General features: G+C 64.6%; 1 protein-coding gene across 3 annotated transcripts; it reads left to right on the top strand.

The window, feature by feature from the left end:
* Positions 1-74: 74 nt before the first annotated feature.
* SEMA3F (semaphorin 3F) lies at positions 75-26,015 on the top strand. 3 transcript variants are annotated; one of them, XM_051851606.2, is made up of 19 exons: positions 75-619; positions 4,654-4,813; positions 16,763-16,923; positions 17,015-17,077; positions 17,187-17,306; positions 18,021-18,113; positions 19,495-19,588; positions 20,530-20,649; positions 20,760-20,899; positions 20,979-21,093; positions 21,195-21,264; positions 21,391-21,535; positions 22,311-22,533; positions 23,074-23,162; positions 23,286-23,327; positions 23,466-23,623; positions 23,772-23,839; positions 24,091-24,224; positions 24,812-26,015. In XM_051851606.2, the coding sequence occupies exons 2-19, from the start codon at positions 4,702-4,704 to the stop codon at positions 24,908-24,910; spliced, it is 2,046 nt and encodes a 681-aa protein (XP_051707566.2). In that variant the 5' UTR covers positions 75-619; positions 4,654-4,701; the 3' UTR covers positions 24,911-26,015. The 3 variants fall into 3 exon arrangements, with proteins under 3 accessions (XP_051707566.2, XP_051707564.2, XP_051707565.2); XM_051851604.2 differs by having other exon boundaries at positions 76-619; positions 24,721-26,015; XM_051851605.2 differs by lacking the exon at positions 18,021-18,113 and having other exon boundaries at positions 77-619; positions 24,721-26,015.
* The last annotated feature ends 400 nt before the right edge of the window (positions 26,016-26,415 follow it).

Raw genomic sequence — 26,415 nt, 5'->3', positions numbered from 1 at the left:
CGGGCGGGCCGGGCGGGGCGGGGCCGCGCTATGCAAATGTCGCCCACGGGCGGCCAATTGCGGGCGCTCCCCGCGCGGCTCCAAGCGCCCCGTCCCGCCGGCGGCCGCGAGACCAGAGCAGCTAGCGAGCGAGCCGCGGCGGTCCAGCGAACCTCGAGCGCAGCGTAGGGCCGGGGCGCGCCGCGAGGAACCGTGCGCCTCAGCGAGGCCGCCCGGCCCCCAGTCCAGCAGCCAGGCGAGCGCAGCGCCGCCGGGCCGAGCCGAGCGCAGCGCCCCGGAGCCGAGCGCGCGCCACCGCCCGCGCCCCGCGCCGGGGAATGCGCCCTCGGCGCGCCGGCCAGGGGGCGCCCGCAGCCCGCCCCGGGGGAGGCGGCCCCGAGCGCCCCTGAGCCTTCCCATGGCCCGGGCTGGGACCCGGGGCCTCGGCTGCTGACGTGCCCGAAGCCCACGGAACCGGTTAAGCCGCGGCTGCGGCGCCGATCCCAGCTGAGGCGCAGCAGCGAGAGGGCGCGGGCAGGGCCATGGCCCCGGGGGGCCTCTAGCGCCGGTCGGCCCAGTGGGAACCGCTCTGCCGCCGCCGCCGCTGCCCGGGCGCTCAGGCCCCGCCGCCGCGGAAGAGGTGAGTGCACGGGGAGCCCGAGGGAGTGGGCAGGCGACCGGGCCACCCCGCGACCCCTCTGGGACCTGCGGCACTGCAACTCCGCAGAAGTGTCCGGGGAGTGGTGCTTGGCGAGCCAGCCAGCTGCCCGTGGAGGAAGAGAGCTGCAGGACTGGGGTGGGCTTCGTACCTGTCCGGGCAGCCCGGACCACTTAGGTCTGGGGCAGCGTGCGGATGCGTGGGTTTGGATGCTGTGGCCTGCGGGGTCACCAGCCTGCAAAGCAACTTTTTACCCGCAAGGTTCTGAGTGGGTGGGCGCTTGCATGCACCCCTGTGGCTCAGGCTCTTGCAGCTGGAGTTCAGAGCTCCTTCTCCCGCCAATGCCTGAGGCGCCACTCTTCCCCAGGAGTGCCTGTCCTGCCTCGGTGTCCCTACCTGAAGACCCTGTTGGCCCACCAGAACGCTATGCTGGCAGCTCCCATGTGAGGGCGCAGGGGTCTCCAGCAGCCAGGTTTCCCTCCCAGCATTGTGCCAGCCCCCTGACCCGCCAGCTACTACCCTAGGTTTGCTTCTGCGGCAGAGTCCTGCCTGGATTTCGGGCTGACTTAGGGGCCGTTGGGAGCTGGGAGAGCCTGCCCTCAAGCCCTGGTTTCAACTGGGGGAGTGGTGAAGTGGGCAGAGGACAGCAGGGGCTTAGTGGGCTTGCCCTGAGCAGATGGGCCGGGCCGGGAAGGTGTCCAGGTGGACCGGGCAGCGCTGGCCAGAGGAGTCGGCCCGCGCTGGGGCTGGGGAGCCTGGCTCGGTGGGTAACTCCCGGTTCCGGAGGAGCCGTTCCCCTCAGCTCCTCAGTGCCTGGGGAGGCTGCGAACTGCGGGCACCCGTGTGTGGCCATCCTGGGGCTGGGCCCGGCGGGGGGACCCTCGTCTCCCTGAGTTCACCCGGATTGTCTCCTAGCAGCTCTTGCCCTAGTTGGGGAGATGGGGAACCTCCACCCAGGGCTTAGGAGCCTTGTCCTGGCCCAGGGGTCGGATGGGCAGAGGCCTCTTCCCAGGCTACCCAGGGTGTGCCTGGACCCTGGGGTATGGTGTCTAGGCCCGGGAGGACCAGCTCGCCTCCCCCTGCTGCGCCCCCTCTGCTAGAGGAGCCAGGCCCGGAAGTGCGGAGGTGGGGGCCGCAGGGAAGGCAGGCAGCCCTGCCTCAGCCCCCGCTGCTCTGCATACCTTGGGGGGGGAATGGAGCCAGGCCCAGGTGACCTTGACTGGGAAACCCTGGCCACAAAGGGGGGTTTCAGTCCCAGCTATGCTGGGGTGGCTCTGCTTCCTGGTCCATGAGGTGTGGGGGGAGGGGGAAGCCGAGAAGCCAGGACGGAGCTCTGGGGGGGGTGTCTGAAGGCTGGGATGGGGTTCTGGGCATAATTTCTCCCCCGTGCTCACCCACAGCCCCTGCTCCTGCCTCCCTTCCGCCCTGACAGTTCTCAGCTCCGGGGAGCCAGCCTCCGTTCCCTGAGCAGGCTGCGCACCCCCGACGCGCTCTAAGCCTCGGAGGTCTGCTTCGTGCTGGCCAATTCGGCCACCTGGCCCCCGGCCCGCCCCCAGGTGCCTCCGGACCCCTTCCTCTGGCCGCCCCTTCCCTGCACCCCTTGCCAGCCCCAGCGCCTCGTTTCTTTGTTCCAGCTCTCTCCTCCGTCCCTCCCTCTCTCCTCCCTCTCTCCTCCCTCCGCCTGCCTCCCTCCCTGGCTCCCTCCCGCCTGCCTTCCTTCCCTCCTTTCTCTTCTCTCCTCCTGGTGGGCTCCCAGGTGGCGGTGGCTGCTCCTCCTGGGAGCCTGGGCTCGGTCTGACTGGGGGCTCTCTGGGACTGGGGATGAATGGAAGGCGCCCAGGGGTTGGCAGAGGAGAAGGGATGGTAGAAATCCCCTCCCGCTCTCCCTCTGTCCTGCTTTCCTCTTCTCCCTTCCCTCTCCTCCTCACCCAACCCCGCTAGCTGCCCAAGAGAGGGCCTGCACTTGGGCCTGAGGCCCCAGCCGACTTGAGCATCCCCTGCTTGCCTCTATAAAGAGCCAGAGTATTATGGGAGATCCCTGCTGGGGCCCAGGAGCAAGGCCCCCACCTTCTGCCTACCTTGGGCGGCCCTGGTGCTGTGCGTGATGACCCTGACCTTGTCACCATGAAAGTGGACAGGGAAAATGAGGTGGTGGGAGCAGGGTGGCCGGGGGCGGGTTGGCATGAGCTTCAGCTCTTTGAGGGACTCAGTCTGCACCTTGCCCGCCCCAAACCAAGAAGCTGTCTCCCGGCTCGCCTGAGCCCCACCCCTCCAGCAGGTCAAGTTCTTGAGCAAACTCATGCTTGTGAGGCGTGTGTGGGCATGCACGTGTGGACGTGTGTGTGTGCACAGCCATCCCGTGGGGGCCTCCCAGGAGTGCCCCGAGGGCGAGGGTGGCAGCACAGCCCTTTCTCCCACATGTCCCCTTGTCGGAGCCTGCCATGCCCTGGCCTATCTGCCCCTCCCCCGGCCGGCTTCTGGGGTGGGGGGTGGGGCACTCTGGTGGGGGATCTCAGAGGGAACAGAGGGGATGTGGCAGGTGCTCAGGAGAGGGTGTACCCATCGGGGGCTGAAGTTGCGCACTTCCTGCCTGAGGAACCACGCTCCAGTGGTTGCAGAGGGTGAGGGCTCAGGGCAGTGGCTGGAGGGAGGGCCTCAGGTCTGTCCAGGGGGCCTGATGCAGATGGAGAGCCGGGGCAGCCCAGGCAGCGGGTCACAGGTCTCAGTACTCCACACCCCGACCCCGGAAGCCTAGAAATGTTCCCTGTGGGAGCAGAGGACAGATCGGGCCGACTTGGGTATGGGGCCCGCGTTGTCACTGGGGAAGCCCCCACTCCCAGTGCATCCGGGTGGGGGGTAGGAATTGGCGCAGTTTTATGCCGGGAGGGAGCAATATGTTCCGACAACTGGTGCTGGGCTGCGTTTACCCAACAGCCAGCCTGCCTGGGGAGTCAATATTTGAAAAACACAGTATTGAAACTTGGACCTGCTGGCGCTGTGGAGGGACTCTGAAGGGGACAATGCAGCTGGCGCAGACCCTGCCCCAGGACCTCTGGCCATTGTAGCTCCCCCTAGAGGTAGAGCTGGAACGTTTCCCTGCGGGAAGTCCTTCTGCTTGTCTAACTTGGGTCTGTCCTGCTTTGATTTTGATAAAAGTGAACTCTCCTGTTCTCTGCTTCCCCATCCTGACTGATGCTGTCTCTCTTCTGCTCCTGGCTGTTTGCATGTGTTGTTTCCACACATACACACACACACACACCTTTTCCCATGCCTCTTCTCTGCCCCAATAATCAGGCCCAGATCTCCTTGCATGGGGGAAGGGCTTTAGCTGGAGCAGGTGGGGATGGAGCCCATGTCCTCTGCCATTCCTAGCGGTGGGAGAGAGGAGCTGCGGCCCATTTTGCTGGGAGTGTGTGCAGGGGCAGAGCATGTCGGGAACCGGAACAGGCCGGGGCCGCGGATCCGGCAGCTGGAATGGGGCCCTGTGGGAGGGCTTCAGAACCCTCCAGGTTAGGGTCTGAGCTCCAGCTGCCTCTGTGAGCTCTGGTGACCCCAGGCTGCCCGCCGTTACCCAGCCCTCAGGCCCCGTGGAAAGACCTCCTGACAAAGGCAGGTAGAAGGGGGGGGGGCGTGTGGGCCGCATCCCACGTCAGGGTGCTGGTTCAGTCCTGGCTGCTCTGCTTCTGACCTTGCTCATGCTGCCTGGGAGGGCAGCAGGTGATGGTCTAAGAACTTGGGTCCTGCCACACACGTGGGAGACCCGGATAGAGTCCTGGCTCCTGGCTTTGCAGTCATTTGCGAGTGAACTGTGCTGCCTTTCAAATAAGTAAATAAATCTTTAAAGAAAAAAAAAATCCATGCTGTTTGTGCACTGGGCATTTGTGACCCCAGGCGGGGGTGTAGGCACCTTTATGTTCAGGTGGGAAAACCGAGGCACCTAGGGCAGACGTGGAAGAAAGGAAACTGGTAAGGCGGACTCCCCCACCCCACCTCACACTTCCTTCTCGGCCCCCTAGGTGTCCAGAGAGCCACGCCTGCTTCCTGGGCCCCAGGCCCCTCCCACGATGCCTGTCGCTGGCCTCCTCCTCTGGGCTTTCCTACTCGCCGGGGCCTGGCCAGCCGCCCCCACCCAGGACTACCTCCCGGCCACGCCCCGAGTCCGGCTCTCCTTCAGAGGTAAGAGGCTGCCTCGCTTTCTCCCAGATGTCACCTGTTCCTGGGCACAGGAGAGAGGCGCGAGGTCAGGGCCCAAGCACGAGGAGAGTCACACTGCTGCGTGGGCGGCCCTGGGCGTGGGGGGGGCGGGGGGGCCGGGCAGGAGGTGATTCTGTGCTGGGGAAGGCTGGCTGCTGGGCCGCGGCAGCGTTTGGGCGAAGGGTGAAGGGTCCCGAGTCTGCGCCGGTGCTCAGCCTGCAGGATGTCCCTCTCTCTCTCCCTCTCTCTCTCTCTGCATTCACCAGGGAGATGGGCAAGTCACTCCTGCCAAACCCATGTTAGCCGAGGCCCTTTCTCGCCACTGCCTTGTGTCTGGTGCCCTGGCCGGTCCCTGGGGCGGAGGATCAGGCAGTTAGGCATACTGGAGCCTGCTCTGCTGGGCTGAGGGCTGAGGAGCCTTCCCGTGGGAGGACCCTGCTGGCCGCGACTGGCTTGGCCGCCACCAAGGTGCCAGAGCTGCCGGCATCCCAGCGAGCACTTTGCCTGGGGGCCACCAGGAGGATTCCAGCGGTGGGTTGGGGTCGGCAGAGAGGCCTGTCCCCAGCTCTATCCACTTAACTCGCTATGCAGGCACACACAGCCAGGTGGACAAGTGGCTCGGTCACTGGCCACCTCCCCGGGCTGGGGTACATGTGGTCAGAACGGCCCACTGCAGGCCTGGGGTAAGGGGCAGTGGCCACTGCTGAGTTATCAGGCCTGGCCTGCTCTGGCTGGAGGTAACGCGGTCCAGCCTGCTGCCCTGGGTGGGGCCGCCTCAGGCCTGGCCGGCCAGATTTCCAGGCCGCCGCTGGACTGGGGTAAAAGGCTGCGCCGACCTTTCCTGCCTCAGGCTGGGATGAGGCTCAGCCCCGGCCCTACCATGTCCCCTCACCCGCGACTGATGAGAGGAGTGGGTGGTGAAGGCTCATCACCTCCACTTTTGGGATTCCGAGGGACTGGCCTGGAAGGAGGCCTCTGCGGGGCCCGGGTGTGAGAAGAGCTCGTGGCTGGGGCTGGGGAAGCGTGGGCAGGCGAGACTTCATTCTGCTGCTACCACCACCCTTCCGTGAATACATCTTGCAGGGCCAGTGTTCCCCCTCTCCTCCCCCACTCCCAGCAGCCTAGGGTGCTGGCAGGGGGCGTGGCGGGTCCGTGCCGGCTGTGGGTCTGTTTGCGATCATCCATGCAAGGGTGCAGGGAGCTGAGGCACAGGCAGATCCCTCTGTGGGCCCCTTTTAAACTGCCTTGGACCTCCAGGGACAGAGGGCAGAGGGCAAAGGGCAAAGGCTTTTGTTCTTGTTTCCCAGAGAGAGAAACTGAGGCCCCGGCAAGGGCAGGGCCAAGGGCAGATAGAAGGCAGAGGCGAGGCCAGAAATAGAACCCTGGTGTCCTGGCCTTGCTGGCGCCCTCAGCGCCTCGGTCGATTCCCTCTCAATTAGCTCTGAAGCCGACACCCGTGGTGAGTAAAAGCCGCCCGAGCTCACTGGCAGCCAGCCTGGGGTGCTGCCCGCAGCGGTCCGGCCAGGGTGGAGCTGTAGGCCGCCGGGGGCCGCCCCTGTGGGCTTTGCAGCATTGCACACAGGAAGTTCCCCTGCTGTGAATGACCCCCCCCCCCCACCTGGCCTCAGGGGTCGCTCTGATTGACACCCAGTGCTGTGCTGAGTACTCAAGACTAGGCACCAAGCAGTCAGGCTGGCTGGAAAGATGGGTGCTGGGCCCTGCATGTCCCAGAGGCTGGCCTGTCTCAGCCGGGTCATGGACACAAAGTGGCCCTCCGTGAGCAATAGGCTTTCACCAGAGTGAGGGTGGAGACCAGCGTCCAGAGAAGCCAGGCCCAGGGCCGGGAAGAGGCTCTCTCCTCCCGGGTACACCTGAGGGACACAGAGAGGGTAACCCTCAGGAGCACTGCTGGTTACTTGGGCTCCAGCCTCAGTTTCTCCATCTGTGCCTTGGATGGATATAGCAGCTGCCAGCTCCGGCCTCAGGCTCGGGTCCAGCCTGGGTCCTGTGTAGCTGGGAGTGCCAGTTCTGGCCTGTGTAGGGCCAGGCCGGAGGTGCTGGCATCAGGGGCCACACCGCCCCGGGGCAGATAAAAGAACAAAAGCAGGAACTGGGCCAGGCTTGGGCTTGTTGCCCGCCCATCCGCCTAGGCACCCTGGCCAGGCCCCCAGCTGGGGCAGTGTGTGGGGACTCAGGGTTCAGGCCATGGGGGGCTCCTGTGGCCCCTCTCCTGAGCGTTCAACTGCAGCACGGCCAAGGTCAAGCAGAGGGAGGCTCAAGCAGGGGAGATTTCCGGGAGCAGGCAGTGTGTGTTCATTGTTTCCTGGCTCTGGAGAGCTGACCGCGTGGGCCTGGGGGGCCTGGACAGCAAGGCCCCCTCCCCCACACCCACCCACGCCTGGGGTGGGGGTCCCTTTCTCCCAGGGAGGAAAAGTGCTTCCTTCTCCTACCCTGAGCTGACCTGGGCCCTGGGGCACCTCCCACCGCCCGGGCAGTGGCTGGGAGTGCAAGGGCCCTGCCAGCTCTTTTGTTCAGCGTGGGGAGTGTTTCCTTATTCCCAGGAAGCTGCCCCCGACGTGCCGTTGCTGCCTGGACTGGCTGTGGCCAGCACTTGGGGCCAAGAGGTGTTTGGCTGGAGAGGGAGGTCTTGTGATGACATGAGGTGGTTGGACTCCTGGGGAAACCAAGGCAGGAGCAGGTAGCCAGGGCAGGAGGTCACCTTGCCAGGGGAGGTCAGGAACGGTGAGAGCAGCCGAAATGCTAGCAGGCGCCCTGATAAGCAGGCAGCCTCCTGTAAGGCCTGAGCAGGGTCTGCCTGGGTTTCCTGGGAGGAAGGAGGTTCGCAGGTCAGCAGCAGCCAGACTGAGAGTGAACTTGGCCCTGGCCGATGCTCAGCCTGCCCCAGGACTGAGAGTGCTGGTGGCGCTGTAGGCATAGGTTGTCTCGGAGCCAGGGATAGAGTTCTGGATCCTGCAGTGCCCGGCCTCGTGTCCCCAGGAAGGGGCTGGGGTTGAGCAGGGCAGGCTGCTGTGCTTGCTGCCTCTTTTCCAGCTTGTGAATCCAGACCCCATCACGCCGGCTCTTGCACTGGGCAGGGCCTCTGGAAGCCCCCTCCCCTCAAGGATGGGAAAACCAAGAGGAAGGTGCCTGACCCTGTCGGCTCTGGCACAGCCTGCTTGCTCCATGGGGAAGGGTGCGTGGGCAGGTGCTGCTCACTCCCTGCCCTTTCTACCTCGGCCTGGCCAGTGAGCCTGGGGGGCTCCTGCTCCTGGCCCAGAGCAGAGGCACCACTCACAGCGTTTGCCTGTGGCCACAGAGGACCAAAGTTTGAAAACCAGGAGGTTGGAGGTTCGCGGCTCATTCCCGTTCCCCATGGGGATGGCGAGTATGGCCTGAGGTGGAGGTGCCTTCAGCAGGCCAGGGTGCAGCACTGGTCCCCAGGGCCATCTGGCCAGCCAGTTTAGGCCTGGCACACAAAGGAGTGGGGGACAAACCGGGGAGGAGGCCTGGGAGCGCTGAGGCCAGGGGTGACAGGAGGGGCTGAGCAGGCGCCGGAGGCCCTTGACAGCACAGTGGGGTTTGGAGCTAGGCAGCCTGGGAGGGGTGGGTGTTCCAGGACGGGCAGGCGAGGCAGGAAGGAAGACCAAAGCATGAACTCCAGCCCAGGTCCCTGCATCGGGGATCTCAGCTTTCCTGGAAACGCGAACTGCCTTACTTGGGAGGGGCCGCGTCCTGGGGGCTGCCTGTCCCCCATCTGGCCGGGAACTGGCCCTTGCAGAGTAGAGACGGGGTCCTTGTACTCGCTCGAGAACCTGCTGAGGCCAAGCCTGAGTCAGCTGGGCCGGGGGCCGGGCCTTCAGCTGTGGCCCTTCGAGGTCCAGCCAAGCTTTGGATGAGGCCGCCACTGGCTGGGCCTCCACAGCACAGGCCTGGTCTCTGCTTCCCTGGCATGGCGCCCACCCCCCTCCCTGGCTCCAGCCTCCCTTGGCACTAAGCGAGGAGCTGGTGCATGCTCAAGGAGTAAATCATGTTCCTTGGCAGCCCCGGCTGCTTTGTAATCGTAAAGAATTTAAAGAGAAACCGCCAAGATAGAAATCTCACCCCAGCCCGCAGGGCATCTTCCAGCCTGTGGCTTGGGAGGCAGCAGGCCACCGAGTGGACTCTCAGCTGTCTGCACCTGTGTGTGCTGCTCCGACCCTCGACTCCTTCTGAGGTGGCTGCGGGGCTGCAGCAGGCACCTGGCGCCTGACTCCCGAGGGCCCTGCAGCTACGCACCGAGGGCAGAGTGGAGCACTGGCGTTGGTGATGCAGCGGGGGTGATGGTGGAGTCGCCTGCCTCTGAGGCAGACACATGCTGATCTGTGACCTCAGAGAAGTGGCTTAGCCTCTCTGAGCCCTGCTTTCCTGCAGCAGCGGCCCCACGGAAGCCGCGTCCCGTCCTGAGGGCTTGGACTGTGCGCTTGTGTCCTGGCTGTGGCTACCCCAGGTAGGGGAGATGTAGATTGGTCTGTGTCCCCAGTGCCTCCAGGAAGGCCGGGATGAGAATGGGGCTGGCCTCGTGGTGTTGCTGGGAGGATGAGCTGTGTAAAAACTGTCCACCGGCCAAGGAAGTCTCAGGAACCTGGATGCAGATGGGGTGGGGGCAGGTCAGAGCACCCCCCCCCCCCGCCAGGGGTCCTGTATGCCCTGTCTCCCTCTCCAGGATTCTTACCTTCAGTTAGGGAGATGGGGTTTGGAAAAGGCAGGAAGGCGCCTGTGTCCTGTTGGGTGGGTTGAGTGGGCTCAGAGCAGAATTCTGACCCTGGGCATCTGGTGGGCTTCGTGGAAGAGGCTGCATCTCCCACAGGGAAGGACAGTGTGAGAGCAGGGAGAGGCAGGGAGAGGCAGGGTGCGTGCCATGCAGCTCCCTGTGGCTTTAAGCTCTTTTGTCTCACGGCAGAGATACTAAATACGGATCGTGGAAAAATTCCAGCAGTAGACGCGCACTCGGAGGGGAGTGGATGCCTTGAAGTGGCTCCCCCGAGATAAAGCCCCAGCTTGTGGAGGCACACGGTCCACTGCAGTGAGCCCTTGGGGGTGCTGTTCTGGCCATGGCAGCTGGGGCTGCCTGACCCGGGCTGCCCACCTGGGCATCAGCTGGGCAGAGCCCACGCTGGCCTGGCCTGGCCTGGCACTGTCTGGGGAATCAGCCTGCCTCCAGGGAGCCTTTGGAGAGGCCGAGAGGATTCCTGCTGCATTTTTCTTAGAAATAGCAAGAGGGCTTTGCCAGAGGCCTGGATGCCAGAAGTCTACAGTCTGAATCCAAAGCCCAGCTCACGTGGGAGCCTGAGCTTGGCAGGTCTGCAGCAGCCCCCCCAGGCTGCTGGGGTGCCCTGGGGGAGAGAGGAAGCCTTTTGGGCTCTGGACCCTGACCCTTGGTCCCAACCCAGCAAAGAATGGCATCTGGGCAGTGGGTGCCAGAGGGGATGGGGCTCAGGGAGCTGGCCGTGTGGCATTCGCACTGGGGCGGGCACAGTCCCAGAGCAACAGGCCCCTCTGGGGCCCAGGGAGCCTCTGGGGCCTGGAGCCCTCACTCTAGATGCCCCTCTACACACACAACGCTGCTGGCTTCTCCTCCTGACCCTGCCTCCTCGGCTCCCACTACCGCTCAGCCATGGCTTCCCACCTGGGGGCTCCGCGGGCAGAGGCCACTGCTTCGTGTATCTGCTGGCCAGCCAGAGCTGCTGCCCATGGGGCATACGTGGCCGTTGGCAGAGCAGCAGTTAGCTGGGGGTCTGTGGCTCTCCAGGGGGAGGGGGCCTCGGCCCAGGGCTTCCTGTCCGCTCTGGGCCTGCACGGAGTACCTGTTGCCTTCCCTAGGGCTCCGGACCTGGCTCAGTGCGTCCTCCAAGGCTGACGCTGAGCAGGCCTCGGGCCCTTCCCCATCAGAGTGTTGTGGAGGGGCTAAGACTGGGACATCCTGGGAGTCTCTGGGTGGGGGATGTGAAGGGCTGCAGGGTCCCGAGGTGGGGGCTGGGCCCAGGGCAGGGGGAGGGTCTTGACACCCACCAGCCTGTCCTCTGTCCTGGCCTGTCTGTCTGGGTGATTTATCGGAGTAAATGAGCCATGGAGAGTTTGTTGTCTTTTGCAGTCCCGGGGAGGAGGAGGTGGTGGAAGCAGGAGTGAGGGGTTTCCGGGCCAGGCTGGAATGCGGGAGGAGGGCTGGGCTGTGGGCCTGGGAGCTGGAGGCACAGGCTGAATGGCTTTTCCCTCTCCCCACCTGAGAGAGGCATCGCTGCGGCCTCTCCTCGTCCTCCCCCCTCGCCCTGCCTGGGCACATTCCTGTGTGATCTGCGTGCTGGGCAGTCACTTCCTCCCACCCCTGCCCAGGGGCCCTGCCCACGCTGAGCTGGGCTCTGACCCCTGCCTGGCTGGTGGATCTCCCCAGCCATGTGCTCTGTCAGGCAACTGTGGGACCTGCTGGCCCCCGTCTAGAACCACCAGGCCCCGTGGGAGCATCTAGGCCGGCGGGCCGCCCAGCTGCTGGGACAGGTCGAGAGCCCCGGGGTGTCCTTGTGGAGGGGGGGCACGAGCTGTAGGCCTGTGGTTGTGCACTGGACCGTGTGTCAGGAGGAGCCTTGCTGCTCCTTCCCCTCTGCCTTTTTTCTGGTCCTGGGATGAGCCAAGCCCCCTGGCCTGTCCTCCCTGGGGTGGAGCAGGTGGGCAGTGGGGCGGAACGGGCGTGGGAACAGTGTGGCTGGCCCTCCCAGCCTCAGCCCCCAGCCCCTAAACCCGGAGGGAGTGTGCAGCCGAGCATCAGCCCAGCTGGGCGGCCCTTCCGTGGCCAGCGCGCTGTTTACTGAATAGCCGGGATGTTTACAGCAGCCTTAAGAAGGGCCCCTCGGTCCAGAGGATTTCCCATCTTCAGTGTCCCGCTGGGGGACTTTCAGACCTCACCGCCTGCCTGCGCCCCTGGGATAGGTGTGCTAGGGACGCAGGGCCTGTGGCCATCCCTATCCGCACCCTGCACCAGTGGCCCCTGCACCCCCCGCCTCCCCCCACCAGGAGCTGACACTTCCCAGGAAGTGCAGTTCTAGGTGGTGAAATACGGTAACTGGGTCCCCAGTTCAGACATTTAAATTACATTCAATCGGAGCAGTTATTGAATATAAACATGTGGAGTCATTTACATGTTAATTATGTTGAATGGACTACGAGGCCATAATTAGTTGCTAATTGGGTAAGAGCGGCTGTAATTGGTTTTGTTGGCACCGACCTGGCTCACCTGCCTGGGGGGGCAGCGGCAGTGTACGTGCGCCTGGGAAGGCCGCTGGGTCTGCAGTCTGGGATGTCTGGCCCGGGACGGGGCTGGGGACAGATAGAAGGCTTTAGGAAGGCACAGGAGCCCGAGCTACTCCCAGTGCGGGGATGGCTCAAGTCCAGGCAACAACCTGGGCTGGGCTTCTTGGGGTTCCCTTCCAAAACACTCAGGCGAGGAAGGGCCTGGGTCAGCAGTGACATGGGGCCTGGGCTTGGACAAGTGGCCAGTGCCAGCGAGGGCCCGTGCCAGTGTGTGCACAGGCAAGCCTCGGTTGGGATGGCCTGGTCACTGGTGGAGATCTTGGCACTGCGAGGAGAGTGGGGGGGTTGCTGAGTAGGGGCAGGGTGCCTGCGAGGGCTTCGGGCCACCCTGCCCCCAGCTCAGCCTGACTGGGGCTCCCAGGGTTGCAAGGCTGTGTCCAGGGGTTGAGGCCTTCCGGCTGGCCGCTCATTAAAAGAGGATTAGGCCAGGAGCCAGAGGGCCAGTCCAGCCCCTGGGCCTTCCTCTGGGGCCCCTCACAGCTTTGGGGGAGTGAGAGAGAGGCAAGGGGCCCTCCCTCCCTAGAGCCCATAGGAGTGCCAATAGAGGCTCCTGGGCCCAGCCACTCTTGCTGTCATTGCCACTGCATCCTTGTCTACTTGAGTTTCCCTCCTCAACCTCAGGTGGGGCCATCCTTTCAGTGGTGGAAGCACCGACAGAAACCCAGACTACCCCCCCCCCCGAACACACCCCCAACCCTGTTTCTCCTCAGCCAGGGGATTAGGGCTGCGCTAGCCCATGCAAGGTCAGAGGTCAGAGCTAGGCGGTAGGGACCTGTCCATCACCTCCAGCACCCAGCACTGCAGGGGGAGGTGACACTGTCAGTCAGGGCCTGCCACTTTGTGGAGCTGTAACCAAGGGGGCGGGGTGCCCACCTCTGCCCCAAGACCCCTCTTTTTGCAACAGCCCCCGCCTGGCTCACAGCAGGCCCTGTGTCCTGGAGACCAGCAGCGGGGGGTGGGGCCCGCCTCTGGGGTCTGGGGCAGAGGGCTGTGGACACGCCTCCGCAGGGCCTGCCCTCGTCTGCTGCCTCCTTTCAAGTAGGCATCACCAGCTGCTTCCTGGAGATGAGGAGACAGAGACCCCCCAGCACTCAGCCCGCGTGTGCGGAGCATGGTCCTGTCCCTGGACCTGGGCCAGGCCATTCTGGGCCAGGACCTTGAGTGTCCAGTGGCCACGGGAGAGGCCTACAGGCTGGGGCCGGCTGCGGAAATGAGGTGTCCGATGCCAGAAAAGGCTCTTCCTTCCCGGTGATGGGAAAATCCTTCCCGGATGTCGTCCCACCCGCGCCATGCCCAGCCCGGGTGAGAAGGTGGGGGCGGGGAGCCCTTCCAGCAGGCATTGCCCCGGTACATCCCTCTCCGGATACCCACAGCGCTCCCCCACCTCAGTATTGCATGGCAGTGGGGGAGGGCTGGCACGCTGGCTCTCAGGGCTGGGCCTGGCCTGAGGACACGACCCGGCTGGGTCACTCACTGAGGCCACTTCAGGCCCCCAGGCCCTTCTGACCCAAGTCCCTGTCCCTTCGGGGAGCTGGGGCCCAGCAGGATGTGGCCCCTGCTGACACTGCAGGTGTCACATAGAGGACTCAGGACCGCTCGGCCACCCCCTGCTCTGACCCAGGCATCTGGGAGGGATGAAAGCCCCCAGTTCCTTTGTCCCGAGGGGGCTTGGGGAGAGGGACACCAGTTCCTCCTTCTACCCTGTGACCTGCCATAGGGCAGTGTGGATGAATGATTTGGGATTTTGCCCTGCTCCCGTGGGTTGGGGTTGGAGCAGGGACATGCTAGAGCGGGAGGTTGTGGGGGGCTGACTCAACAGGAAGCCCCTTCCTGCCCCGTAGCCCTCTCTGCTTCCTACTCCAGCCCTCGGAAGTATGGTAACCGGGATGGGAACGGGGCGGGAGGTGGACATCCTCCAAGAGACAGTGACATCTGGAAGGAAAGAGCTTGGGACACCATCCTACTCACCACACACACACACGCACACACACACACCCAAGGCAGAGATGCACACATACACACACCCCAAGGCAGATGCACGCGCGCACACACACACACACACACCCCAAGGCAGAGATGCCCATGAAGGGACTGCTCGGTTCTCAATCTTGCTCTGAGATCAGAGCAGGACCCCTACCTGGGAGGGTCCCGAGTTGTTCTAGAAACGGGGCAGAGAGACTGAGTACCCTGGCTGGGGCCATAAGCCCCCGCCAACTGCCCAAACCACAGCCCAGCATTCCCGGCACTGTCCTGCTTTCTGGGGACTCCCCTCCCCCGCCAGTTTCCACAGTGACTGAAGCATCATGTCCTGTGACACCAGCACCTTTGACGCCATATCCCGTGGCCACCGGGAGGGGTTCCTGGGGTCCTGAGTCATGTGCGCCCCTGAGGGAGGACAAGTCACCTTCCGGCCTGGCCCTCCTGGCAGGCAGCCCCACCTCCAGGACTGGCTTCCACTTCAGCCGTGGACCTGGTGGAGCCCCCACAGGAACTCTGACAGGTCACTTCCCTCTGGCTGCCTGTTCTCGTCTGTAAGTTGGGTGTTGAGAGCACAATGCTTTGTATACTACAGGTGCATAATGACTGAGTGAGAGGCTACCTCTGTACCCACATCTACTCAGCATCGTGTAGGCTGTGCAGAGGGTCGAGAGGGCCACGGCTGGTCTCCTGCCCCCACCCAGGCCTCAGTTTCCCTATCTGCTGAGTGATATTAGCCCTGCCTGTGTCACAGTGCTGGGGCTTGGCGAGCAGGAAGGGACTGGGGCACAGCGGGTGGGGAGGACGGGGGATCCTGGATAATAGAGGCCCCCAGCTTGGCAAGGGTGGAGGAGAGGGACTGTGGCTGGCTGAGTCCCCAGGGGCTTCCCCCACCCCAAGAGCCCATGTGTGAAAGTATCCCCTGAAGCTTCTGCCCTCCCTGCCATTGTCCTCAAAGTGCCCCTAGCCCATGGGGATGTGTAAGGGCACGGGCAAGGCCATGCCCCCAGCCAGGGTATAAATAACCCCTGGCGGGCTGTCCCAGCTGGGGGGGCTCTGCTGGCAGCCCCACTTCCTCTCTGGCCACTTCCCAGCCCTGGGGGTGGGGGAGTGTTTACTTTCCTGTTGTCACTATGGCTGGGTGGCCAGGCGGGGGACTCCGAGTAGCCCAACAACAGGTGCAGGACAGGTGCCCAGGCTGCCCTGCCCAGGACTTCAAAGGCGCCGCCGGACAGGCGGGTGAGGCCATAGCCAGGCAGGGCTCGGCCCTTTGATCCCTTGGCGTCCCTGCGTCCCAGCGGTTGGCCAAGGTCATCACCTGTATTCCCTTGTTGCTGCACAGTAGGTCTGGACACAGTAAAGCTTTTCTTTGCCCCTCAATGCCTCAGGGCCATGGCCAGATACCAGACACACATCCTGGCCACTGGCCCACCTCAGTTCCCCCACATGTGTGTCCCAGAATGTTCTGGAGCTCCTGACCTAAGCCGCTCTCAGGGAAGGCCCCTCAGTCCATCCCAGGGTCCCCACACACCAGCAGGAGTCAGGATCAGCCAGGCCAGTGTAGGACAGCTGTCCTGAGTGGAGGGTGACTCTGGCTGATGGGATGAGGCCACCTGCTGCTCCCACCTCCAGGCTGTGCCCAGGGCCTCCTCCGGTCCCAGTTGTTCTCCTCTCCAGATGTCTCGGGCCCGGCCCCGCCTCCGCCTTCCTTGCTCCACCTGTGAAATGGGTTGCCAGCTGTGGGGAGGGGAGAGGACCTTCATTAGGGCCCCAGGCCTGTGAGTGTTCACCACCTTCATGACAGTGTTCCCTCGCCTGCTGAGCTGAAAATAGCCAGGGCTGGCGGGGAGGGGCTTGCCAAGGGGTGCCCTCAGCTCCCCCAGAGGCGGCTCCCAGGCTTACCCTAGTCCTCTGTCTGGCATTGGCCGAGTGGCCTCATGTCCTCTGTTCCAGGAGGGAGAACTTTCTTTCCCTAGCATCCTGCAGGCAGGAGGACCAAGGCTGCCGGACTCCGTCCCGGGCCCTGGGGTCTCGGTAGAGGACAGTGCCTTCTTCCCACAGGTGGCCCGAGTGAGAGCTGGGCTGTGTGGGGCCGGGCGGCCGGAGGTCTGCGAGGCAGCGCGGCTCCAGCAGGCCTTCCGGCGTCCTGCCTACCCTGCTGTGGAGCAGGCGGGGACCTTGCTGTTTTGCCAGCTGTACCTTGTGTCTAGTGGGCAGCCGGGTGAGGACAGGGCGTCCAGGCTCCATGCCAGTGTCTGCAAGCTGCCCCACCCCCACCAGCTCGCTAACTCTTCGGCCCCTCTCTGTGCCTGGGAGCATTAGCCCTGACCTGGGCGAAGACCCTAACGCCATCACACACCCTGGCCCACACCCACTGCTCTCACTAGGACCCAGGGGCCGGCTAGGGCTGCCTAGGAATCCGGGGCTTAGCGTTGGCTGCCGGCCTGCCCCTCTTCCCCCTCAGCCTGAGCGGGACCCTCGGTGCTGGAGGTTTCAGGCAGCTGTGTGGCCGGAGTCGGGAGGGACTCTCCGGCCCCGTCTCTGCTCTGTCCACGCGGTGTGGTGGGATGGTCTCCTGACAGGGCTGCCTACTGCACTGCCTTCCGCCCACAGAGCTGAAGGCCACAGGCACTGCCCACTTCTTTAACTTCCTGCTCAACACCACTGACTACCGGATCCTGCTCAAGGACGAGGACCACGACCGCATGTACGTGGGCAGCAAGGACTACGTGCTGTCCCTGGACCTGCATGACATCAACCGTGAGCCCCTCATTGTAAGCACTGACCCAGATGTGGGTCTGGGGTCGGGGGCCTGAGGCCATAGCCCGTCCAACAGGCGGCCCCCTCTGACCCCTTCTCCGGCAGATCCACTGGGCGGCCTCCCCACAGCGCATTGAGGAGTGCGTGCTGTCAGGCAAGGATGGCAACGTGAGTGCAGTGGGCTCCCCCAGGTCCAGGCCAGGGTGGGGGTTAACCCAGAGGGGAATGGCGCCCGGCAGGTACCTGGGCGCCCACACGGCTTTCCCTCCGGCGCCAGGGGGAGTGCGGGAACTTCGTCAGGCTCATCCAGCCCTGGAACCGAACTCATCTGTATGTGTGTGGGACGGGCGCCTACAACCCCATGTGCACCTATGTGAATCGGGGCCGTCGTGCCCAGGTAAGCCAGGCCCACCCTGGCCCTCTGCGGGCCCCTCTGGGGCTGCCTTCCAGGGTGCTGATGGGAGGATGGGCTCGAGCCCCAGCCCTGCCACTTCAGAGCCCTGTGACCTTGGGTGAGTGACTCCATTCACCTCTCTGAGCCTCGGTTTCTGAAAATGGGGCTAATGGCTGCCTTTCTCACAGGTCGGTGAGGAGGAGGCACTGAGCTAAGGCTCCTTAGCGCTGTGCCTGGCACGCAGTGAGCACTCTCTGCGTGCATGGCGACAGCTCCCTGGGCTCTGCCTGTGTGGACCGTGCCCCTGCGGCCTGGCGGGGGCCTCAGCGTCAGGAGCTGGACGCCTGGGTCAGCTTCCGCCAGGTGGCCTGGGGGAGAGCCGCCTTCCTCCCCTAGGTCTAGGGGGTTGGGGGAGCTACCCCTGTCCCAGCTCTGCCCCCTGCCTGCTTCTGCCCTTTTCCATATCCATGTGGGTACGTGTGTGAGCCGTGTGACCTTGTAGGGCACGTGTGAGAGCGACTGGACAGAGGGGCACGTGTGTGCAGGCAGGTGCCAAGCCATGTGTTACGTGTTGCTGCATAGGTGCACATATGCACCCTGGGGGTCTGTGTGCTCCCGTGTGTCCCTGGCTCGTGTGGTGTGAGAGGCTGGCAGCCCGAGCCCGCTCCCCCAGCCCCTGCCACCCCCAGCTCTGACCTCTATTCCTCGTCTTCCCAGGCCACGCCGTGGACCCAGACGCAGGTGGCCAGAGGCCGCGGCAGCAGAGCCACGGATGGCACCCTCCGCCCGACGCCCACACCCCCACGCCAGGTGGGCCTCATCCCAGGCAGCACGGCCCCCGAGCTGAACTCAGCCTGGGCCAGCCTGACCAGGGCTGCCTGCCTCGGTGTCCCCACTCCGTTCCACCCTGTACCTGCAGCGTCCTCAGGCTCTGACGGCATCCCCTGTTGGACTCCCGTCAGCCCGTGTGACCCCTGCAGGCAGGAGTCATGACGCCACCAGGTGGGGAATACAGGAACCCGGGGACAGCCGTGCCTCCGCCCTCAGAGCACACACCATCACGCACTTGGCCACACCTTCCCCAGCACCCAGAGCGGGTGCATGGCACGCGTGGGCCTTCTGACACCCTCCCTACTCCCAGGGGTCTGGGCTCCTGCTGCCCATGGGACAGGCGGTGGACACCTCAGGGGTCCTGCACACTCGCATGCTGGGGCTCTCTCCCCCTGGGGCGGTGTCTGGCCACTCATCACAATCAGGGTCTGGTTGGAAGGGGCTGGGCAGGGGCGGGCAGGAGGGCAGGGGCTGCCGGTGGATGACAGAGTGTATGTGTCTGATGTGGGGAGTGCTGACGAGCGGGGTCCTTCCCATTCTGAGTGTGTGTGTCCAGGGTGTGAGCAGTGGGTTCTGTGTGCTGGCAGCGAAGCGTGTCAAGCTGTGTGTGCAGGGAGTCACGTGTGCAGAGTGTAACTGGAAGTGGGCCTGTGTGCACCTGCCCATCACCATCCTGCCACCTGCTGCGCCTCCTCCTGCCTCTGCCTCTCCTCTCCCCTTTCCCTCCTTCTCCCCTGGCATTCCCTGTGGCCTGTATGCTCCCCTGGTCCCAGTGTCTCCACCAGCCGTTCTGGATCTTTCGTGCAGGGCTGGGAGACATGAAGGGCTTTGTGACTTCCATGTGGTCTGGGCTGGACCTTCAAATCCTGGCTCCCTGGGCGGGCGCGGAACCTGGGGGCTCTACTGGGGCGGGGGGTTGCCTGTTGGACACAAAGCCTGAGGACAGTAACCCAAGAGTTCTCTGGCCTGATCAGACCTGATGGCAAAGGACAGCACTTTTGTCCCTTGACCAGTCGGTGCCTGCGGCCCTGTCCAGATCTCCAGCCCGTCCTTGGCCCCAGACAGGAAGTCACAAGTCAAAGAGCTGTGCCTCTGTGGTCCCCTGGGGCACTGGCAAGTCTCTAAGCCAGCTGCCATGGAGGGGCTTGAGCCCCTGCAAGCCCACTCCATGCCCATCTCATGTCTCCCCATCCCTACCCCACTCCCTGACTTGATTCCCAGGATCTACCTGAGCCAGCCCGGCCCTGTCCCAGGAGACCTGGCTGGAACCCAGGGAGCCCAGGGAGCCCTGGAAGCCTGAGGGCTTAGCTGTGGCCTGGGGGCGTGGCCTGGGCGGTGCTGAGCCCCGCTCTGCCCACAGGATTACATCTTCTACCTGGAGCCTGAGCGCCTCGAATCAGGGAAGGGCAAGTGTCCGTACGACCCCAAGCTGGACACGGCCTCAGCGCTCATCAGTGAGTGCCCCCCCCCCCGTCCTGGGAAAGGGGGCCTGGTCACGCTGTCCCCAAGGCCCCTCGTGAGCCCCACTGGTAGGGGAGGGGTGCAGCTTGGGGTCTGGCGTGGTCAGCGGAGCAGAATGTGGGTGGTAGGAGCATCCATCTGGCTCCCCGGGACAGTGTGGCACAGGCTCACCAGAAGAGAAGCTGAGCTGAGTCTGTTCAGGGTGGTCTCAGGGGCCCCTACCACATTCTCAGTGTCTGCGGGGTTGGGCAAGGCCCACAAGGAAGCATCAACAGGGAGTCCTGGCCCTGTGTCCGGCTCGGGGGGCTACTGCCCCCTGCCCCAGCCCCTCCCTCTGCCATGAACTCTGCCCGTGTCCTGGCCGCCCACTGCAGTCTGTGGCACCTGCAGGCCTGGGAAAGGTCCCTGGTGCAGGGGCAGATGTTGCCCACCCCTCTTGGCCAGTGAGAAGGTCCCAGTCCAGTGGCAGAGCCCAGACCAGGGAGTTTGATGGGGAAGACAGGGCATGAGGTGCTGGAGGCAGCTCAGTGGTTACCGTTCCCGGAATTTTGTGAGTCACTTGTTAAACACAGCTATTACCAAAAGTTAAATCCTGTAAACTTGGAATGAGATAAACTGTATTAAAGCAAAGATAACAACTTAAGAGGTCACAGACACAGTCCGTTCCTTCTAATTGGCTCACTGCATTCTGTGATGCTCCGTGCCAGGGAGGGGGGTTCACCCCCGCGCTCTCTGTGCAAGAAGACCCTCCCCGGTGGGCGGGCGCCTCTTCCTCCCAACGCCGCCTTCAGCCACCTCGGCTTAGGGGCCTGAAGTTAGCCCTGCGGGGGCAGCTTCTGCCCAGCACCCGCCTGCACGACCCTGAGAATAGTGCGCCTGGCGGGGTGGAGAGTGGGGGCAGGCGGGCCCCCAACTCACCCCAGCCCACCCGCAGACGAGGAGCTCTACGCCGGCGTGTACATCGATTTTATGGGCACGGACGCGGCCATCTTCCGCACGCTGGGAAAGCAGACGGCCATGCGTACGGATCAGTACAACTCCCGGTGGCTCAATGGTGAGCTCAGCCTGCGGCGTGTGGGACTGGGCGAGGGGCAGTTTCTGGCCAGGCTGGGCGCCGCATGGGGAGGGGCGGCTCACGCAGCGCCCCCTCCACGCCCCCCGCAGACCCCGCCTTCATCCACGCGGAGCTCATCCCCGACAGCGCCGAGCGCAACGACGACAAGCTGTACTTCTTCTTCCGCGAGCGGTCGGCAGAGGCGCCGCAGAACCCCGCCGTGTACGCCCGCATCGGGCGCATCTGCCTGGTAGGCCTTGGCGGCCGGTGCCCGGCGCGGGGCCGGCGGGGAGGGCACTGCTCTGACTCGGCCCCTGCACCCGCCCCAGAATGACGACGGCGGCCACTGCTGCCTGGTGAACAAGTGGAGCACGTTCCTGAAGGCGCGGCTCGTCTGCTCCGTGCCGGGCGAGGATGGCATCGAGACGCACTTCGACGAACTGCGTGAGTGCCCAGCTGCGGAGGCGGGGCGGCCGGGCGGCCTGGGCCCCTCCGCCAGCCCCTGCCTAAGGCGCCCTCCCGGTACCTTCCCCCTCCGTCCCCAGAGGACGTGTTTGTCCAGCAGACTCAGGACGTGAGGAACCCAGTCATCTACGCCGTCTTCACCTCCTCAGGGTGAGGTTGGGGTCGCTGGTTGGGATGCACCCGCCTGGGGGAGAGCCGTGGAGCTGGTGGGGGTCGGGGTCCGGGAGGAGCCCTGGGCCAGGGTCTGCCCCTCCAGCACCAGCCTGCTGCCCGCAGCTCCGTGTTCCGCGGCTCCGCTGTCTGTGTCTACTCCATGGCTGACATCCGCATGGTCTTCAACGGGCCCTTTGCCCACAAGGAGGGCCCCAACTACCAGTGGATGCCCTTCTCGGGGAAGATGCCTTACCCCCGGCCTGGCACGGTACGGACCCCTCGGCCCGCCCCTCCATGTCCTCTCCTCCTGCGAGGCTCGGTCAGGGTCAGACCCTTGGCAGGCTTGGACCACCCATCCTGGAGCTCATGGACAGTTGTGGGGTGGACTGTACACCATTCACCCAAGGCATGGGGCAAACCAGGAAGGGACCAGCAAGGTGCACAGGGCTGCCCCCCAGAGGCAAGCCCTGTTAGGGAGCTCAGAGGCAGAGGGCAGAGGCAGGAGGCAGGAGGCAGCTCAGTGGCCAGCAGCAGGCAGGGCCAGGCCAGCGTGGTCTCTATAGCGACAGGAGGCGTTTGCTGTATCCTGCAGTGACCTGGGCTGCTGCAGGTGTCTAAGCAGAAACGGGCCCACAGGAGTCAGGGGTGACGCCCTCAGAGGGGAGCTTCAAGTCAGGGTGGAGGGGCACTCAGCAGGCTAAGCCTGGACAGAGAGCACGGGTCAGGGGCTGCCCGGTGTGTGAGGGGCTCTGGGGCATGTGGTCAGCTGTGCGGGCAGGACAGGGCGAGCCTGGAGGGGCCGCCAGACAGGAAGAGGCTCATGAGCAGGTGCCAATGGCAGATGAGGTCCCATCTGCCAGAAGCTGCCCCCAGGTCAAGGGGCTGGGGATGTGGTCCTGTGAGATGAGACCTTGGCCAGAGCAGGGCCTGCAAAGAGGGCAGGGGTAGGGCCGGGAGCAGGGGAGCAACAGGGCGAGGTACAGGCCCTGTGGAGGCCTCCTGAGGCCCAGGCAGCGTGGCTGATGCCCATCCCCCACCTACAGTGTCCTGGCGGAACCTTCACCCCGTCCATGAAGTCCACCAAGGACTACCCTGACGAAGTCATCAACTTCATGCGCAGCCACCCCCTCATGTACCAGGCCGTGTACCCTCTGCAGCGCCGGCCCCTGGTGGTCCGCACGGGGGCACCCTACCGACTCACCACTGTCGCGGTGGACCAGGTGGATGCGGCCGACGGGCGCTATGAGGTGCTTTTCCTGGGCACAGGTACCCACTGCTGCTTGCGGCCCTTCCCACACTGGGCCCCCGGGGTAGGGGTGCTACTAGGGGGTAAAACAGCTCGTCAAGGTCCAGTCTGGTCACTTCATCCTTTGGAGCCTTCTCCCTATGTGGGAACAACAGACTAGGGGTGGGAGAACCCTGTTGCCATCGCCATCCTCAGGGACCCAGGAGGGTGGGGGCCCTGGGCACCTGGGACCCCTGCGTGGCAGGAAAGGGGTGGAGACAGATGGCAGACCCCTGCGGGCTACACCGGCCCAAGTACTGACACGCAGGCTTGTGTGTGCACTCCCACAAAAGTGCACCTTTCCCCAGTCCCGGCAGCCCCCACACAGGGCACCGTCCCCGGCTCAGCAGGGCCCCGAATGAGAGTCTGGGTTGGGGGCAGCCCAACCCTTCAACCTGGGCACGGCGTGGCTCCACCCCCTTCGGGGGAGGGGGCCTGGGCCCTGGTAGGGAAGGGGCTGAGGCTGGTGCCTCTTCCCCAGCATCCCCAGCCCCACTGAGGCCCTGCCCGGCCCGTTCCAGACCGCGGGACAGTGCAGAAGGTCATCGTGCTGCCCAAGGACGACCAGGAGGTGGAAGAGCTCATGCTGGAGGAGGTGGAGGTCTTCAAGGTGGGTGTGGTGCCGCCCAGTCCTGTCTTCCCCACCAGGGCCCTCGCCACTCCCCGCCCCTGGCCCCCGACCCCCAGGCCAGAGCAGGGAGGGGCTCCCTTATTGACCTCTGTCTCCTTCCAGGACCCAGCACCTGTTAAGACCATGACCATCTCTTCCAAGAGGGTGAGTGGCTAGGCGGGCAGGGGTGGGCGTGGCATCTGCTTCAAGGACGGGGAAACTGAGACCTGGAACAAGGAGGAGGAGGAGCTGCTGAGGACTGGCTGTGGGGTGGGAGCTGACAGGTCCCTGCCTCACCCCCAGCAACAACTCTACGTGGCCTCAGCCGTGGGCGTCACACACCTGAGCTTGCACCGCTGCCAGGCCTATGGGGCTGCCTGTGCCGACTGCTGCCTCGCCCGGGACCCCTACTGCGCCTGGGATGGCCAGGCCTGCTCCCGCTACACAGCATCCTCCAAGAGGTACAGGCCTTCAGACCCTGGGGAGTTCTAGACCCTGTCCTGGGGTGTGGCGGCTACCCTGGGCAGGGTACTGAAATCTGGAGGGTACTGAGACCTGGGTGGGGGGCAAGCGCCCTGGGAGCACTGTGTCAGGAGCTGTCCTCCCCAGGCGGAGCCGCCGGCAGGACGTGCGGCATGGGAATCCCATCAGGCAGTGCCGGGGGTTCAACTCCAATGGTGAGTGCGCTGGTGTCCCCCACGCGGCACAGCCCGCCAGGCCCAGGGAGCTGCGCACAGGGCCCCCGTCAGCTCCGATTCTCAGACAGCTGGTGGGGAGTGAGTGGCCCTAGGGTTTTGAAGCCAGGCTGTCCCTGGCCGCCCCCTTGGGAAGTGGCTGCCCTGCCTCTGTGAGCCCCCATCCCCTTCCAGCCAGCAGACTGCCTGGGGCGGTCCTGTTTTGCGCACTCAGCAACCCCTGTGCTCCACAGCCAACAAGAATGCCGTGGAGTTGGTGCAATATGGTGTGGTGGGCAGTGCCACCTTCCTGGAGTGCCAGCCCCGCTCGCCCCAAGCCACGGTTAAGTGGCTCTTCCAGCGAGATCCCGGCGACCGGCGCCGAGAGGTGAGTCCGCTGCCCCACAGCCCTGCCCCGTGGATGTGGAAGTACCTTGTACAGAGAAAGTCCAGGTGGGCAGCCCTGGTTCCGACGCCTGCCTCCACGGAACTCACCGCTCCGTGAGACAGGCCTCGGGCTGCAGGAACATTGCGCATGCGCGCCCCATGGCACTGTCACGTGAGCCAGCTGCAGCTTAGAGCGAGGCTGTGAGTCGGCTGTGGAGCGTGGAACTGCCCTCCCATGCGCTCAGGAGCAGTGCGCGCGCGTGCACACTCCCCTCCCCAGAGTCCCTTCTGGAGTGAAGCCTGTGTCCATCCCCTAGTGCTCCCGGGAGCTCTTGCGATGTGGATGCCTCACCTGGGTTTTTCTTGGCTTATGGACGCTCCGCTGGATGCCCCTGCCTGGAGTGGCCCCCGGGGTGGGCTGCTGTTGGTGGTGCTAGGGCAGCGTGGGGGTGGGGGAGGCTCCTACAGCCCCTGAGCCCCGCCCCCTGCCCCTGCAGATCCGCGCAGAGGACCGCTTCCTGCGCACGGAGCAGGGCTTGCTGCTTCGCGCCCTGCAGCTCGGTGACCGCGGCCTCTACTCCTGCACAGCCACTGAGAACAACTTCAAGCACGTCGTCGCGCGGGTGCAGCTGCACGTGCTGGGCCGGGAAGCCGTCCATGCCGCCCTCTTCCCGTCACTGGCTGTGAGCGCCCCGCCGCCTCCCGGCGCAGGCCCCCCCACGCCTCCTTACCAGGAGCTGGCCCAGCTACTGGCCCAGCCAGAAGTGGGCCTCATCCACCAGTACTGCCAGGGTTACTGGCGTCACGTGCCTCCCAGCCCCAGGGAGGCCCCAGGGGCACCCAGGCCTCCGGAGCCCCAGGACCAGAACAAGCCTCGGAGCCGCCGGCACCATCCTCCGGACACCTGAGGCTAGCCGCCCGCGCCCTGCGAGGGGCCAGCCCAGCCCTCATCCCTTTTAATATAAAAGATATATATATATATAAATATAAAATATCTATATTCTATACACACCCTGCCCCGTCAAAGACAGTATTTATTGGTGGGTTGTACATAGTGCGCCTCGGCGGCGGCATCCAGAACTCAGACCTGTGCTGGTCGAGACCGCAGAGAACTGAGCTGCCTCACCAGGCCCAGCAAGATGGCAGGGCCAGGCCAGAACTACACAGTCCCCAGACTCAGCTGCAAGTCTGCTTGCTCTGCGGCCACGGCCCAAGACCTCCAGGACCCAGGGAGGGAGCGAGCCCCACTTGTGGGGGCATGGACTGCACGCCTGTGCCGTGGCCTGGACCTGGACGGGAGCGCTGCTTTGGAGACTGGGGGTGAGGGGTGGGGGCTCAGGTGTGCTCGGAGAGGGGAAGACGGGGCTGCCGCCGGATGCCGGTCCCCGCCTGGGTTGAGGGCACTCGGTGGAAGCAGCCCTTCCCGGGTATTTATTCTCTATTTATTGGGGACAGGAGAGGAGCCCTGCCTAGGTAGGGCTGTACCGTGATCCCTGCTCCGGCCTGGCCAGGGCAGGGCGGCCCCACTCTGCCTCCTCGGCTGCTGCTGTGCCCCCTGGACTGAGCAAATAGCAGAGGGGTGAGGCGTAGGCAGCCCTGGGGGCAGAGGGGGCCGTGGTGGAGGCCTGGGGCCTGCCGGCGCCCCCCAACACTCCTTTCTGCCCACCACTGCAGGCGATGGGTGTAAATAGCTCTGGGGGGCCCAGCAGGGGCTCCTGGTAGCCCTCTGCTCCCCAGACCACAGCCGCCCTTGGGTGCCATCTTGCTAATAAACACTGGCTCTGGGACTGAACGTCGGCTTCTCTCTTGGGTGGGGGGTGTGCGTATCTTATTCTTTTAAAATCTATTTTGGCCTCATACATCTCATGCTGGACAAATAGCACACTTTTTACCCCAGGGTGCACATGAGCAGGAAGCTGGGATCAGAAGTAGAGCCGGCACCAGAACTCACGCACCTGCCCACTGTGGAATGTGGCGTCCAAGTGGCATTCGACGGCTGTGCCCAGTGCTCAGCCTGGCCGCAGGACTTGGAGCCACACCCAGTGGCACAGGGAGCAACGGGGGGAACTGGGGGGCAGAGGGTGGCCCCACTTTGGGGGAAACCAGGTTGGGCTTCCAGGACCTGGGAGTGCGGATGGAGCTGAGGATGAAATTGGCACAAATTAAATCATTTCCCGGCCACATCCCCGCTC

This window comes from Oryctolagus cuniculus, chromosome 10 (genome assembly GCF_964237555.1).
Source record: "Oryctolagus cuniculus chromosome 10, mOryCun1.1, whole genome shotgun sequence".
NCBI lineage: Eukaryota > Metazoa > Chordata > Mammalia > Lagomorpha > Leporidae > Oryctolagus > Oryctolagus cuniculus.
Note: the sequence above shows the minus strand (reverse complement) of the source record. Positions and strands in the feature narration are given on the sequence as shown.